The 17339-nt window shown below is 40.1% G+C and overlaps 1 protein-coding gene across 10 annotated transcripts in view; it reads left to right on the forward strand.

Annotated features, from left to right (window-relative positions):
- RABGAP1L (RAB GTPase activating protein 1 like) overlaps positions 1–17339 on the forward strand; it is a 651588-nt gene that overhangs the window by 617205 nt on the left and 17044 nt on the right. For 7 of the 10 annotated variants that reach the window (XM_047753890.1, XM_047753891.1, XM_047753893.1 and 4 more), the window contains one exon: positions 11009–11119. In XM_047753890.1, coding sequence (XP_047609846.1) covers positions 11009–11119 — 111 coding nt within the window. Of the gene's footprint in view, positions 1–180; positions 486–4957; positions 7003–11008; positions 11120–17339 lie in introns of those variants that run through there. The other 3 variants (XM_047753895.1, XM_047753899.1, XM_047753898.1) reach the window with 2 other exon arrangements.

The raw sequence follows: 17339 nt of genomic DNA on the forward strand, positions 1-17339 counted from the left end.
GACGCGGGTCGCCTGTCACAGCCAAGCACTTTCCTTCCCCTAACGCTGCCGTTGTGGGAAGTTCAGTTCCCTGTTCCTTCTTCCCTGATGTGGACACTCTCTGACCATGGCCAGTGTCCAGGTGTATTTTCATTTCAGGAGACTCCTGAATAGCCAACCATAATATTTCTTCTCTTTCAGTTTGTATATTTGTAGGTGACTTCACCTGTTGCATTTATACTGGGAGTCTTCATAAGAAGCTGAGAGAAAGAGAGGGAAAAAGAAAGAGAGAAAGTGGCTATCGACTACTTTCAAAAATGAGAAAAAAGGAAAATGCAAAGTACTGTTTTAGCTGTGCACGGTCACATCCACAGAGACTTTTAGAAGGCGAGCTGTTCAAGACTGGCACAAGAAATGTTTCAGACTTACCTCTGCCTGTAGCCCATGTTAAAAGTACAAACTCCCTTGAAAAGACAAATAAAAACCACAAAGGCATATCGAGCACAGTAATGGTGTTTGTCGCAGCATTTATTTCCACAAACAGATTTATGAGCAACAGTGACTTTTCACTACAGTATGCAGTTCCAGAGTTAAAATGATTTCAGTTTATTACCTTAGTTAATTGCAGTGTTTTTAAAAATTGGGCCAGTCATAAAGTTCTCCTCAGTGGTCATGAGCAACACTGTTCCCATGAAGCAAATGTTGGGGAAATACTGATTTCACACTATTTTTTTTTTCCAGCTGAAATCTCATTGTCTCTCTTCAACATGTCTTAATTCTTCAGATTCCTGCAGATGCACGATTCCCTCCTCCTCCACCATGGCACATTAGGATAAGAGAGCGCCATATGTATACATCTAGCGCTAGCAATGCAGAAATGTCCTGTCAGAAAAAGTGCTGCGATGGCATTATTAAAAGTCCCCCACCGTGGGATGATGTCCATTTCTGTAGCTAGTGTTACCTCTCTGTGGTCAGACAGCGGGACGTGTGCACCTGCAGTCACACAGTCTATCTTGTCTCCATCAATAATAGCGTGGGAGGCTCACACAGGGGAGCGGTGGAAGGGGTGTCTGGAGTCTGTGGTCAGATCTGAGTTCAAAGCCAACAAAAGAGACAGGATTTGGAGTCCAAGTTGGGGGTTCAAATCCCCAGGCCACTGTTCAGCATCCGGGACCAATTATTGAACCTCCTCCTCATCGGTAGGACACAGAGTAGACATGTTTCCTTGAAGGACTGTTGTGAGGATGAGGGATGCTGTATGTTAAGAATCCAGCACATTGTTGCTGTTCAGTAAATGGTTTTCATTAGCCTTCTTAGGGCCACTACCTCTAATTACCTGATTATTACTAGAATAATATCACCTTATATGTGTCTGACCCACCAGTTCCTTGCTTATCTTCCTCCTATTTTCCCCAAGTATTGCTGCCCAATAATCTAACATCAGTATGTTTCTCCTCTTGTTTATAATAGTATCTGATAATAAAATCCCACATATTGCTATGTCCAGTAACCATTATCATATAAGATGCTCACAGATAAAATTTGAAGCTAATTTCTACCACCACCACCATGCCTCAATAAAACCAATTTTAATGAGGCTTATGGAGCATGCTGCTTTAGAAGGGCTTCAAGTAGTAATTTTGAAATATTATTAAGGATCCAAAATGAAGCTCTCCTACAGCTTGTGTCATTCTAATTTTCTTGTTGCTGCCATTGTTATGAGTAAAATCCGGGAAGGGTACTTTAAAATAGAAGATAGGGAAATGGAAGACTAAAATTGTGTATTTAAAATCAATCATGAACTTACTGTTTCTTAAATCCTTTTTGTGTCAAAGTAGATAAGTATAAATAATATTGCATATTATCTTTTAAAAAGTATCACATACAAACTATTGATGTATATAGTTTTTACTGAGCAATCAAAGCAGAATTAAACTTTTTGTTTGTTTGTTTTTGGTTGGAAAACAGGTACTACTTTTAAAATTCAATGCTCTATTTATGCATATCCAATACTCTCTATAGCCGTTTCTTTTGTATTACTGTAATAGCTTGTCAGTACCTCATCCAGCTAATAATGCCTAGAAATTTGTATTGGAGATAAGCTTGGTAAAGTTGTAGTCCTCGAGTTATAATTATATTTTCAAGATGGCAGTTGACAACATAATGTCCAACCATCAACAGATTTGTCCTTTCAGATACTTAGTACTTAAAGAAGCTCATTATAACTGTCTTCATTAAAGTAGGAAAGTGTCTTCGAAAATTCAGCATTTTATGAATGTAATCCTGTCAAGACTAAGATCTGTGTCCTAAGCATAAGCACTTTATAAATCATAGATCTTGGCCTGGGAACCTGGTTATATAAATTCCTAAGAATAACTTGGGGAGATCTTTGAAGGCATTGAGTGAGAACTGACACCCATTCACTAACAACCCCTCCTCAACTGTTAGGCTCCATCCTGCTTTAAATGCCATGTTTACCCCCAGCTTGCCACATGGCAGAGGAGTTGGGAAACTGTGTCAATTGTTTAAAAAGGCCCGGAAATATCCATACCATATAAGATATTCCAACAGATTTTCAGCCTGATACTATTTTTCTTGGGCATGAGGGGGTACAAAAGGGCCATTTCATGGAAGCCAGAGGTGAGATTAAAATCCAACAATGCAGAGATGGCACTCAGCAGTCACATTCTTTTTTTTTTTTTTTTTTTGCTTTTTAGTGCCAAACCCATGGCATATGGAAGTTCCCAGGCTAGGTGTCAAATTGGAGCTACAGCTGCCAGCCTGTGCCACAGCCATAGCAACTCGAGACCTGAGCCAGGTCTGTGACCTACACCACAGCTCACAGCAATGCCGGATCCTTAACCCACTAAGCGAGGCCAGGCTTGGAACCCGCCTCCTCATGGACACTGGACAGATTCATTTCCACTGTGCCACACCCGGAACTCCAGCAGTCACATTCTTGCTCTATCTATCCTCACATGTGTTTTCTGTCTATTTTTATGACAGACACAAGCATCTGCATTCTCAGGTTATGTCATTACACTACACTCACCTGCATCTAATACTTGATGAAATGGTGTTGGTATAAATTTAAATTTTAGAGCCCTAAGCCCAATGAAAATGTTCTGAAATTTGATAGTGGTGAAGGATGTACAACTTTGAGAATGTAGTAAAACCACTGAATTGTACATTTTAAAAAGATGAATTTTATGGTACGTGAATTCTCTCTCAAAAAAAGAAAAAAAAAATCCAAGCAGCATGTTCCAAGAGGATTAGCATCTGCCCACCGTCTTCTTTTCATAAATACCACTCACACCAGAGGTACCTGTACACAAGCCATACTTGTGGGAGGGAGACCTTCCTATAGAATTGGAGCTAATCAACAACTGTAGATCGTATGTGGACTCATATTTATAAAGGAAAGGCCAGCATAAGTGTGTGATACATTCACGTTCATATATGTATGTGTATATACATATATGAAATGTACCTATATAATATATACAATACATATATGCATATTCACAGACATTAACATATATAAGTAGGTAATGCATATATATACACACATATATATATGCACACACACATACTGCCTGTGTTACCCGGTCTTGGCATCAGTTTGCATTTGAAACTCAGCAGACTCTATAATGACAACTCACAGCCTTTGGTGTACTCTTTCTGTTTATCTTCAGACCTGAATCCAAAGCACTGGAAAGGAAACTTTATTGGAAGAAGATTATATAGTATTTATTCTAAGTCTCTTTTATTATCCTTCTTAAGTTTGACCTGGCCAAACTTGTATAGTGGTATTTATCTCCTCTGATATTTTGGTTTGTAAATTTATTTATAGATTATTTGTCTTTAGAAATATGTCATGTGTATTTTTATCTCCATATAAATCCCCAGAACAAACATTCATGGATATGTACCAGCTGTTTTCATCATTTTAAAAATGAGTAGCCAGGGAGTTTCCTTGTGGCACAGAAGGCTAAGGATCCCGTGTTGTCACTGCAGTGGCTCAGGTCACTGATGTGGCACGGGTTCGATCTTTGGCCCAGGACCATATGCTGTGGGCATAGCCAAAAACATTAGTAGCCAAGCCTCTAATAAGCAGTGATGAACTTCAGAAATTAAAATTTTTTTTTTCTCGTTTAAGAAGATGAATTGTTTTCATTTGGGCAAAGTTAGTTTTCTAATGATGTAACCTATTAATGGCATGTTTTAGAGAATTACAGCCTTCATCTGTCTGTAGAAGATGGTGTGCTTTTCTTGTTTAATTAAAGAACTACCTGTACAAACGTGGGATAAGCCTTTAAAAAGCACAGCTAATTAAATTCAGTGAATCTCCCAGAGCATAATGAAGGTTATGTTATTACCTGTTCTAGATGGGCAAATCCTAGAAAGACTCGGGAATGTTTAAACTCTCTTGGGTTTGGAAGAGAGAGAGAATTATAAATACATAAGTTCTAATTGAAGAATCTTACCTATGTTCAGTATAATTAAATTTAGAATGCTTAATGGCTTTCTTGAGGTTAGACATAGTAATTTTTTTAATCAAAATGTAATTCAAACAGAAAGGAAATGATTCCTCTAAGTTCACAGCAAGTTTTTCTTGTCCATACTGATTTTTGTAGAGCAGTTTTCCCTGCACGTAATTGAAATTAAGCTGTTTATGTATAAATAGTACAAACAAGATCTGAATAAAGCTTAATTGGTACTTGTATTATTTGCCATCCTTACATATCTAATGAAATAATTTAGAACAAGTATCACATTTTGTATTTAACTTGATGAGTGAAGAAGTCTGGAGTTCCCACCCTGGCGCAGTGGGTTAAGAATCCGACTGCAGTGGCTCGGGTCGCTGTGGAGACATGGGTTCAATCTCCAGCCTGGTGCAGTGGGTTAAAAGATTGCCCCAGTCAACTGCAGCTCAGATTCAACCCCTGGGCCAGGAACTTCCACGTGCCCTGAGTGCAGCCATTAAAAATAGTAATAATAATAAGTGAAGAAGCTTGAATTACGCTAAACTTCTTGGGAAAAAAAGATACCCCCCCCCCTTTTTTGTAAACTGTATTTTGGGTCTTCCTTATACAGAGAAGTCAAGATAAGTGAGTCCATCTTTGAAAAATGTTTTTCTTCCAGTGAAAGTAAAACTTTCATTTTCTTCTCTTCCATATCATAGAGATGTTGTTGGTTTGGGGAAATATTTAGTTATGAAATCATGTGCTTTTACTTAATAGCGATACTCAAGAAGAGGCTTTCTACCTGTGACAACTTAATGATAACTTCAGAAGGCTACTACTCTCTTTTTGCACTTGGCTAACTCGACAAGCTCACTCTTGTAGGTTGGTGGAGAATGCAAGCCTAAGTTCTCTTGATGCTTCTTGAGCAACTTAGCTGAGAAGGAGCAGGTGGTTTCTGATGATGCTTGTCTGCTGATTGAGTTATACTTAACACTCAGAGAGGTATAAATGTTATGCATGTTGAGAATTTCTAAGTATGTTTCTTGATGATTCTTAGAATTCTCAAATTTTTCTTCAATTTTTAGTAAGTCTTGTTTCCTGTTAAAAGAGTACTACCAAGAAAATTACATCACACTCGTATGTTTCCACATCATCTGTAACCCATTTGTTTTTTAAAAATTTGATTTGTGTGCTAGAGTAGTATAGGGGTTTGCAAACCATATGGCCTGTTTTTGTAAATAAAGTTTTATTGGAACACAGCTGCATACTTATTATCTATGACCACTTTTGTACAGCAGTGACAAAACTGAGTAGCTGCAACAAAGACCATATGGCCTGCAAAGTCTAAAATGTTTACTGTGTGGGCATTCACATTAAAAGCTTGCTGACCCCCTGCGCTTGAGTATAATCTAAGCTTGGTTTTAAATGTTAAAGGAAATGCAGTCTGGTTTGCCAAGCGCCAGTTAGTTATTACTGACAAGATTTTCTCTTTAGTTTGACATTTAAAATTGTTTAAATTTCCACCAGAAGGATAAAACTGGGTATGTTGGGTACAGGAAGAGCATAAATTGATTTCAGATATCCAGATTTTCTTTCTCAAATCTTCATCTACAGACAGAGTAGACATTTAAACATTTCATCTGTAGACATTTGTCTTTGGATGTCAAAAAAACCTGTTTGATGAAATCTGAATATGTTGACTATCAACTCTTTAGAAAGAAGCATCCAGAAGAAAAATGTGAGAGTTGAGTGTGTTGTTGCTCATAAAATTACACCGGGTCTTTTAGGAAAACATTTTCTTTTGACCCTTAAATATCTTTAAAAGCATGTGCCAAGAATTCGTTATAGCAGCAGACAGTACACCCAAAACACTGAGCCAGAGTTTATAAAGCCACCTCCTTCGCCTCTAGGTTTTCCTCTGAGGCTGAGCTTATTTTCCTCTGATTGCCAGTTCACATTTCTCTGGTTTCCCATCTTGGAAAAAATGAGATTCACTATTCCTTAGACTGCTTCATTCAAACTCCAACCCCCAGACACAAAGAGGACCTGGAATCAGTTTTTTCCTTTTGCATTCCCCTGCCCAGCAATTTCATTCTGTTGCTGGAAGATGAACTATTTTTGTTTTGCAAGGTTTCCGACCTTGTCATGTAAGGAAGTACCTTCTACCCAACTCTAATGACACAGTATAAACAACTCCCACTGTAGTTGCAAATAGTTCCACATACAGCATTTTCATCAGTCATGCAAACTGCAAATAGCAGCGTGGAGAGGGAGGAGTTTGGTGTATCCGTCTTCCTGAGTTGAGACTTGCCCACTGGCTACCTCAAGCATACTTTCTTCCATCAAATGTTAGCTGTCCTGCCGAGAATTTAGAATAAATGACACTCTAAGGGAAAAAAAGAGCAAAATAGCACTAACAAGTGTCTGTTTTTGTTATTATCATTTCCTAATTGTATTAGTAGGTGTGCAATTTCATTGGATATTCTTTTTTTTTTTTTTTTCAATTGTCTTTGTACCTATGATTGAAAACGGTAGTGGGTCTATGACTTTTGAGGAGGTAAGTTTTTTGTCTGTGTATGTCTGTAATATCAGCGTCTGTCTCTCCGAAAAAATGCAGTATCCTCCTCCCAAAAGTTACTAACCCAACTCTCCCAGCCGTACATCTCCTAGGCAAGAGGGGAGGGAACCGACGAGGGAAGTTGTTGTCTGCTTTTCGTCTAAATGTTGTTAATTGGGTGAGATGGAGGAGGTTTCAGACAGTGTGATGTGGATTTTCAGGGTCATGTAAATAAGCGCTGCGTCCTGTAGTCTTTTCTGAAAGGCAAGGAGAGCAATTTGCCTGTGTTGTTTATGGGCTCTGAGCCTTTAGCACATCTGCTTGTGCAGACTTACCGGCGTGTGAGCCGTTCTGGAGTGGCTGAGGTTAGCAGGGCCACTTCCAGTCTTTCTCTGGTGGGCCACCCTTGCCAACATTTCCAAATGATCCAGACAAGATTACTACCTTTCCCAAAACGAAACTGTCTTCTTTATTGTAGTATAAAGGCAAACTTTTTCTTGAATCAACACCCATTCTGGCTCCTCGGGGAAAGGCTGGAAAAAAACAGCCAAGTAATGTCGTCTCTCTTTAACCCTTGGTAAGTGTGGGCAAGTTCTTCCTCATAGAAAATCTCCACCTTGCCCCCCCACCCCCAGGTTCATACTTTGGAGGACGATACTGCATTTTTGGCCCCAGAGCTTGCTTTCCCACATGTCTGTGAGTGCAAAGCAGGAGGCTCACACTTCCCACTGTGCTGCTTGCTTTGCAGACACTCAACTGAAGCTTCTTGCTAGAGCAAAAGCCAGTCGTCTTGCCCCCTAGGCTATTTTGCTTCTTAGGGACCCTCCAACACTCATCATTCCCCTCTCCACCCACCCTCTTAGCTATGTGTCTACAAGGAAAGGTTTGAGCTGCAGCAGTCACACGGTAAGGGAAAGTTACGGGGCAAGTTTTAGCTGAGCTCATGTCTCTCATGTCTCTTTCTTGCTTTTTTTTTTTTGGCTGCACCTGCAGCTTATGGAAGTTCCCAGCCAGGGATCGAACCCGAGTCATAGTAGCAACCCAAGCCGCTGCAGTGACACCACTGGATCCTTAACCTGCTACGCCACAAGGTGATATCTCTTTTTTATTTAACAGCATAACCCATCGGATATTTATCTCTAATCAATAGTGAAGAAGCTATTTGGTGCTTTTTTTAAGTACCTTGAACACAGTGCTTTTCCACTAGCGTTGTTTGACTTTCCCTGGAGGTTCCTTTAACTCAGTTCTAGGCCTATGTCACTGTAACCTGAAAAACCAGTAGCTGCAGCATTTTCACTTATGCCAAATTAATTCAGTGTAAATAAATAGTTGAGGGAGCTCTTTGTACCTTGGAGAACTGCAGGTACAACTTCAGTAGAAATAGGACACTTAACTCAGGAATAGGTATTCAAGTAGTCTTCTCACGGTCTCTTTTGAAGGGATTTATCCAGAAATGAAAAAAATCTCCTCCCTGCCTAAAGCTGTCTGCCTTGAGAAATGTGATGAAATCGTGCTGAGTATTGCTGCCTGTTCCTGGCAAGGTGGAACTTTATTGGAAAAGTTTCTGAACCATATTTTTTTAAATCTAAGTTTCTGACAAGTATGTAAGTTGCTTCTACAGAAAGGGGTAATAGTTAGACATATCAGAATGAAAGACTGATCTCTAGCCCTTGCTCAAATTCGGATGATTTCAGCAAAGATTGAAAGATTCAGCTGGAGGTGCCCTGGCTATTTTTATATTTTATTTCTACTTTTGTTTTGCTCCTGTGGGAGGGTAGAGCTTCTGTAGATTGATGAGACAGAATTTGATGAGTACAATTTACCTCTGCAAATATGAACACTGTCTTTTTAGGAATATCTTGGGAAAGAGTTCCTGGCAAGATGGCACTTTTAAGGGGTTACATTGTATCTTGGTCACAGAGGAAGCTCCATTAAGTTTTCATCTAGAATATGAGCTTCTAATGGGAGAGGACTGTTAAAAAAATCCTCATTTTGGCATTTTATCCCTTCCAATGGAATTGACATTCTGAATTGCTTTTTATTTTTTAAACAACTTTTTAAACACATGTATTATAAATTCATTGTAGACAACTTGGAAACATTTTCAAAGCACAAAGACAACAGTAAGAATAATCTACTGCCCATAGTTAATGTTATTTATGTTGATATGAAAATGAAATTTTCCAGTTACTTGTATTTTTTTTCCTATAAGGTAGCATAAGCATTTTCCTGTCCTTAGAGACTTTTCACTGATGTTTTAACACTGCATGCAATTCTATCATTAATTTATTTAGATGTATTTAAGTTGGAGTTCCGGTCATGGCTCAGCAGTTAACGAAGCCGACTAGGAACCATGAAGTTGCGGGTTCGATCCCTGGCCTTTCTCAGTGGGTTAAGGATCCGGCATTGCCGTGAGCTGTGGTGTAGGTCACAGACTCAGCTCGGATCCTAAGTTGCTGTGGCTCTGGCATAGGCCAGTGGCTACAGCTCCGATTAGACCCCTGGCCTGGGAACCTCCATATGTCGTGGGCAAGGCCCTAAAAAAGCAAAAGACAAAAAAATAAAAATAAATAAAGTATTAAAGTGATTTGGGATTTTTTTTTCTTTTTTAGTAGATATCTTTTTCAAAATTGTTTTGACTCTTCCCAACTATCCCATTTTACCTTTTCCAAAGGAAGAGACAGAAATGGGCCCCATTGACTGGCTATAGTCAAAAGTGCAGATTTATCCTTTGGCTTCTCACTGGCCAAGTTTTTGGATCCTCTGCCTCCATGAATGCCTCAGGCTTTGCCCTGTTTCTTAACCTGTCTTGAAAGGACCAAAAAAAGAGAGAGAGAGAGAGAAAAAAAAATAAGAAATGAGGTTTTCTTGTTTCTATATAATAAACTGCAAAGTGTTCTATGGAAGATAAAATTCACTTCCTGCCCCATCTCCGCTCCGTACGCTCAGATGCACTATCTTCCAGGGCATAGATTTGTCTTCTGCTTGTGCAACACTGCTTTGTCTGAGTTTTTGCCATCCTTGCAGAAAATGCTTTGTTAGGAGTGTAAATCTGAAAAACAGGAAGGTCTCATCGCATTCATGTCTTTCCTGTCAGCTCTCTTTTGAATCTTCTGTAACTGCTCACAGCAGCAAAGGGAGCACTTTTGATACTTTGGGATGGAGGACACTAAATTGCTATTCAGAAAATAGACATGAATGTACTCTCCTTAACAGGGGAGTCCTTGCTTCATAAGAATTAGTGACTTGCTTCTTTCATCATGTAACTGTTTCCTTTTTTTTTTCCCCGGGAGTTCATGGGTTGGGGGGAAAGCTCAGTAATTCATTTTATCCCAAATCTTTTAATCTGAAGCTTTTTTAAAAAAAGCAAGTCAAACATTCAGAGCCATTATCGTAAGGCCTACTGCTCTTATCAACACAAAAATTGGCATGCAGAAAAGTAAATATATTCACGTCCAGAGAACGAAAATGTCAGTTGATAGCAAAAGAAACCTAAACTGTGTATCTTAAATATACTCAATGAATTTAAGCCCTGATATGGGAAAAACAATGTGAAGAAATGTCTAGTGGTTTCCCCAGTTTCATCACTATTGTGTCTTGCAGTTTCCTTTCTTATCAAGGGTCTGATTATCATGCATGTTTCAAACCAAAAATTGCCTGTGTCTGTGTTCTAGATCTATATGAAAACCTCACAGGATTGGGGGTGTGTTTGGAAGTTTTGCTTTTTGCGGCACGGTTTTTTTGATGAAGTCCTGTCTGGAGGGCTTCAGGGACAACTGTGAGTTTCACTGGGTAGCGTCCGCATCCGCACCGCTCGCTTAACCCACTGTTGTTTCCCAGACAGCAGCCCTGCCTTCCTGTGCCACTTGCGCCTTCCCCTTCTCACACCTTCAAAAGTTCACTTTGTTGTTGCCGTTGCTCGTCTTTCCTCCCCAGTTCCATTTGTTTCTGAGAGTACATCCAGGCACTAATGCCCCCCCCTCTGGCTGTTGCTCTTTTTCTGCAGAGGGAGAACCGGAGATTACAGGAGGCCAGCATGAGATTGGAACAAGAGAATGATGACCTTGCCCATGAACTAGTAACCAGCAAAATTGCTCTGCGGAATGACCTGGATCAGGTAAACCTGTGGTTCCCTAGGCAGAAGTAAGACTGGATGACCTCCTCCGGGCAGGGCCCAAGCTGCTCTCAGACAGGCTCCCAGGGCTTGCTTTGTACTTGACACTGAGTCAGCTGCTTGGTGGGTGGATGACAGTTGGGAGGGGACTGTTCTGCTCAGTGGAGAAGGTGGAAAAAAAAAGGCAAGCCTTTAAGATACTCAGCTTTTCAGTCCTTCCACATAGCATGTGCAACATACTTAAAAAAACACCTCTAAGCTTCTCTGGTGCCTCTTCTCTTAATCTGTATGTTTCCTAAATAAAGCTGCCAGCATCATTACCTGAGATTATCACTACCAAGAGTATACTAATACTGCACCAACATTTCAAGACATCATACCTTTTGTTCCAAAAAGAATTCTCATTACAGGAGTTCCCGTCGTGGCGCAGTGGTTAACGAATCCGACTAGGAACCATGAGGTTGCGGGTTCGGTCCCTGCCCTTGCTCAGTGGGTTAACAATCCGGCGTTGCCGTGAGCTGTGGTGTAGGTTGCAGACGCGGCTCGGATCCCGTGTTGCTGTGGTTCTGGCGTAGGCCGGAGACTACAGCTCCGATTGGACCCCTAGCCTGGGAACCTCCATATGCCACAGGAGCAGCCCAAGAAATAGCAAGAAAAAAAAAAAAAAGAATTCTCATTACAGTAATCGTGAGGATTTTGTATGAAGCCTGTACATTGAGATATGTATTGGCTTGAGAGGCATCCTAGTAGTTCAGAGCCAAGATTGCCTGGGCGTGAATCCTGGTAGCACCACTCACTAATCATGCGACCCAGGGTCATTCTTAACCTGCCTGTAGGTTTAAAAAAAATGTTTACCTCCTAGGGGTGATCTGAGAATTAAGCGAGGTAAAGTACTACAATAGTCTGTGTTCCGTAAACCTTAGCTGTCACTAGGGAGCCCTTAAATTGTTTAATTTTCTTGTCCTTTCCAACACTACTGCCAGCTTTAGCACTTACTGTTTTTCTATTGTTGGTGTCTTTGGAAATAAGTGGCAATAAAGAAAAAATCTTGTGCATATTTAAAATTATCACTTTCTTTTCTGACTTTTAAATTTAAAAAGTAAATATTCCCAATGGTGCGGGGTCAGAAACATTAGGCTGTTGAATCTGTTTAAAAAAAAAGACGTTAACCTGCGCTCTCACGATGCACGGACAGTATTTAAAGTACGAATTCACTAATAATATAAATATGATGGGATGTTTAAAATTGAAGGGACGTTTTTAATGTTTAAAAGTGGTCCACGCCACACCTCCTTTTTCTCCTGTAAACAGCTAATTTTGCAGCGCAGAGGTTTTAAGAACACTAAGATGGGAGATAAAACCGCTGTTAAGGAAAATAGTGCTGAAGGGGGAAGAGGAAGCTGAAGAAGTCAGCACTGAATGGAGTTTGAAAATCAAACAAACACTGTGCTGTTTGGAACACAGGATGTAGAAGGTGGAAGAAGCAACCCCATGGTGGTGGTTGGGGGCGGGGAGGGAATGGCCCTTTTAACCGCAAACCCCATTCAGCCAGCCTATTTGCAAGTTGTTGGAGGTGGTATGAAAACTGTGCAGCTAAGAGGCAGAACCAAAGAAGGTAGAAGGGTCCCCATTCAACAGGACCACACTCAGCCTGCCCTTGGTTGTTGTATTTTTGTAGTAATGAGAGCGTAGTCATGACTCAGTACTATAATGAAATTTGGGGTTCCATATTAGCTTTCCAAATGGCCTTGACTGACCCTTGATTCTGTCATCTTGTAATATTTTATCCATTAAAAGTTTTTCTAAGATGGCTTGCTGAGTGAAAAAGTTTCACACTAAACCTGTTGTGGTAATCATTCCATGATATGTGTCATTCAAGTCATTATGTGTAAACCTTAAACTTGCACATTCTCTGTGTCAACCATATCACAATGAAACTGGAAAGAAAAAAGTTTTAAGCAATTAGACTCAATAGTGATGCACTGAAATTAGCTATAAAAGGTTGTAATTTGAAAGTTACAAGGGAAATGAAGTTCCCGTTGTGGCTCAGTGGTAACAAATCTGGCTCATATCCATGAGGACGCGGGTTCGATCCCTGGCCTCGCTCAATGCATTGAGGATCTGACGTTGTTGTGGTGTAGACCGGCAGCTGCAGCTCTGATTTGACCCTACTCTGGGAACTTCGTATCCTGCAGGTGTAACCCTAAAAAGACAATAAAAAAAAAGTTATGAGGGGAAGGTATATGGTATATATCGTCTTTAAAAAGGTTGAAAAAATAATGAAATTAAATATTTACTGAGTACCTACTCTGTGCCAAGCCCTTTTATTTGACAGTTTGAAAGCATTGTCTCATTTAATCTTCCTAATGACTCCATTAAGCAGGTATTTTCATCTTTTGTTTTATAAATGAGGAAACTGACACATACAGTCTGACTTGGAAAGCTATCCTAAAAAAAAAAAAAACAGATTTGCTCAAAGATATACATGCAGAGTAGTTTACTGCATTGTTACAAGAATAAAAAGTAGAAATATATGTCCAATAGGTGGAAAGGATGAAGGCGTATCTGTAAAATGTCTTTTGGAATAGTTTTAAAAGACAACAGGAAGGTAGTGATATATATTTTTTAAAACAGTACATTTATCTATATATAATGTTTGTGTCTAAATCTCAAGGAAAATGGGCTGGCATAGAGCTGTCTATAGGAAAGGAGGCTGGAATATACCTTGATAGGAAAAAAGCCTACAAGGAAATACATCAAAATGTTGCAGCTAGATCTCTCTGAGTGATAAGAGTAAAGCTAATTTTTTTTGGCCACACCCACAGCATGTGGAAGTTCCCGGGGCCAGAGATCGAACCCATGCCACAGTTGCCACTGTGCCACAAGGGAACTTCCTGAATCTAATTTTTATGTTCATCTTTATACTTTTCTCAATTATTTATCTCTTATAAGAAGACCTTAAATTACTTAACCACCCTTGGCTAAGTAATAACATATCTTATAACTTTTTAATCATCAGAAAAAATATGTTATTTAAAAATGTGTTTCACCTCCAAAAAAAATCTGTTTTTGGATTAGTCTAAAATGATTGCTAAGTACTCATGAAATAATTGCTTATTGAGTACCTCGGTGCATCGTGAGACTACTTAGTCCCTGAGAAAAGATTCCTCTATTCCTTCATTTGTTCTTTCTCTTTGATTTCCTCCCTTCATACCTCTCTTTCTTTCTCCTCTTAAGTAAGTAGTTAAGACCTGCCTTTTGAAGTATATTATCTAGATGAAGGAATAAAAATTGCTATTTCATTGAATTGCTAATTCAAAAATTGCTGCCTTGCCATATCTGATTTTGCAGTTTCTACCTGAGCCAGGTTTATTTACAAGTGGAAAAACTGTCCTGGAGTTCCCTGGTCATGAAGCAGGTTAAGGACCTGGTGATGTCACAGCAGCAGCTCGGGTTGTTGCTATGGCATGGGTTCAGTCCCTGGCCCTGGAACTTCCACATGCTGTAGGCACAGCCAAAAAAAAAAAAAAAAAAAAGAAGAAGAAGAAAAAGTATCCCTGCAGCTTAAGTGTCCTGCCTCTCCAAGTCTTCAAGGAAGGGCATTAGCCTAAGAGAAAAAGTACTGGCTTGGCCTGCCTCCACCCGGTTTGCCCAGTACTTTTCCATTTCTAGTTTTCCTTTTTTTATTTTTTATTTTTTAATATTTTTATTGATTGACAGATTGGTTATTTGATTCTGCTTTTTTTTTAGGGCCACATGTGCAGCACATGGAGGTTCCCAGGCTAGGGGTCCAATCAGAGCTAAAGCTATCGGTCTATGCCACAGCCACAGCAACACAGGATCTGAGCTGTGTCTGCAACCAACACCACAGCTCACAACCTCATTGTTCCTAGTCGGATTCACTTCCGCTGCGCCACGACAGGAACTCCTCCATTTCTAGTTTTTCAAAATCAAGTCTCTTAGTTCGAATCGCAAAACACTGGCAAACATTAAACAAACATGAAAGCAAATTGTATTTGAGCCAATATGTAAAGCAAACAAACATGAATTAGGTAACTAGACACTTTGTAAAAAGTAAGTTACTTCTTACCTTTGTCATTTAGAGCTGGCTTCAGGCTTCCTGTGCACCAGCAGCTCTTCATTTTTCACTCAGACAGAACCTTCCCTTATGACAACTTGCCCTCCCTCAGACTCCTTAAATGAGGGCTTCTCAGTGATTAGAAATGAAAAAAGATACAACATCTCCATTTCAATTTCTGTCACTCCCTGCTTTCAGGCCCTTCCACAAGCCTGAAAGACACACAAGCATTGCTTTCCCACTGCAGACTAGGCCCAGGTCCCTGCTGACCAAAGTTCGACAAGTTCACATTAAAGCAGAGGCTGCATGGCACATTCTCTTGTTTTGTTTTATTTTATTTTATGTTATTTTTTCTTGTCTTTTTGTCGTTTTTTAGGGCCGCACCCGCGGCATATGGAGGTTCCCAGGCTAGGGATCTAATCGGAGCTGTTGCCGCTGGCCTACACCAGAGCTATAGCAATGCCAGGTCTGAGCCATGTCTGTGACCTACGCCACAGCTCACAGCAATGCCAGATCCTTAACCCACTGAGCGAGGCCAGGGGTTGAACTTGCAACCTCATGGTTCCTAGTTGGATTCATTTCTGCTGTGCCACTACAGGAACTCCTCTTGTTTTGTTTTAAATTGAATGACTGCCTTGGCTAATTCTTTGAGAAAACTAGGGATCAAATCAGAGCTGCAGCTTCTGGGTGCAGCTACAGCTGGTGGCAATGCAGGATCCTTAACTCACTGAGTGAGGCCAGGGATCGAACCCATATCTTCCTGGATACTAGTCTGGCTCATTACCACTGAGCCACAATGGGAACTTTGGGAAAAGCATTTCTGAAAGTTCCTCATTCCTGCTGTCAGAGCTGAGCCTTCCAAGCAGATTCTCAGTTGGTTTGTGATTTAATCACAGGCTCAGCGCTTGTGTCTCTCATATCTATGTCATAGAAGTTAGACAGTGATTAGAAGTTTCCATATCAGTGAGGCATCATGAAATGTTGGAAGATAATAATGACAGTGATCCATTCACTCACATCAAATGATGGTGAAGGTTTTTATCATTTAGGCTCAAACATGGAACTGGAGTATGTGTTTAGTATTTATGTTTCCTGGAGATTCCCTTTAACATTAAAGATGGTTTCTGCTTAAGTGAGATGCAGAGGCTGGCTGTACAGAGAACCAGAAGACCATTTTTAGAAGAACCAAGTTAGTTCAGATCTGGTTCTATTCTGATGAGCAGAATCATTCCTGCCTCACTGTTCAGTGTGGAGAAGAAACTCAGATGTGGCTTCCTGGGACTCTCCCCATGAGGGACCCACAGCGATTTCTGCAGATTGGATCTGATAACAGTAGAAGTGGAGTGAGGCCGCCTGACCTTGGCCTAGTGAAGAACATGCAGTAGAAAATGTGTACATAAAAATAATAGCACCCACCTTCTTACATATTTAAGTGTTTATCAAAAATTTCCTCAGGGGAGGAGAGTTGTTTTTTTTTTCCCCTTTCCTTACAGACATTTCCAGAACTATAAAACATCTAGATATGCTGCAGAATTTCAGAAGCTTGTTGCTAAGCCTCAGGATAGCATTGACTATTCAGAAGTTTATAGGAGGCCCATAATTTGGATAAATCTCTCTTCCAGAAGCCCAACTTAGAAAATATTTGTTTCAGAGTGTCATAATGTGTGTTATAAAAGGACTGTTCTCTTCATGAAATGGAAACTGCTGGGGGCATGGTAAAATGAGGTCAGATTGCAATTTTCTTTATTAGCAGAGCTATCGCCTGGACGGTCTGGGGTAGAACTTTAACCAATGGGCTGCTGTGGTAGGGAGACAGATTTGATAAGATTTTTAAGAACACTGATGCCATCAGGAAAGCTGCTCTTGATTTGTACCTGGCAGACCCTCTGTCAGAGACTTTGGGGACAATTTCCTGCTTTGTGGGTAATGTGTTATCAGGCTTGCAACTCCAGAATTCTCAGTTTGGAGTTTCCTAATCTACATCAGGTATTTTACAGTTTATTAAGACTGAACTTGCAACATACATGTTGCAATTTTTGAGACTCACCCCCGCTTTTAAGATGCCCTTTTGCTTGTGTAGATTTATCTCCCTAAAATCTAATGTGTTAGAACCAATTTCATAGTCCTTAAAAGGGACTTTTTCAC

Source organism: Phacochoerus africanus, chromosome 11 (genome assembly GCF_016906955.1).
Source record: "Phacochoerus africanus isolate WHEZ1 chromosome 11, ROS_Pafr_v1, whole genome shotgun sequence".
In the NCBI taxonomy this organism is placed as follows: Eukaryota; Metazoa; Chordata; class Mammalia; order Artiodactyla; family Suidae; genus Phacochoerus; species Phacochoerus africanus.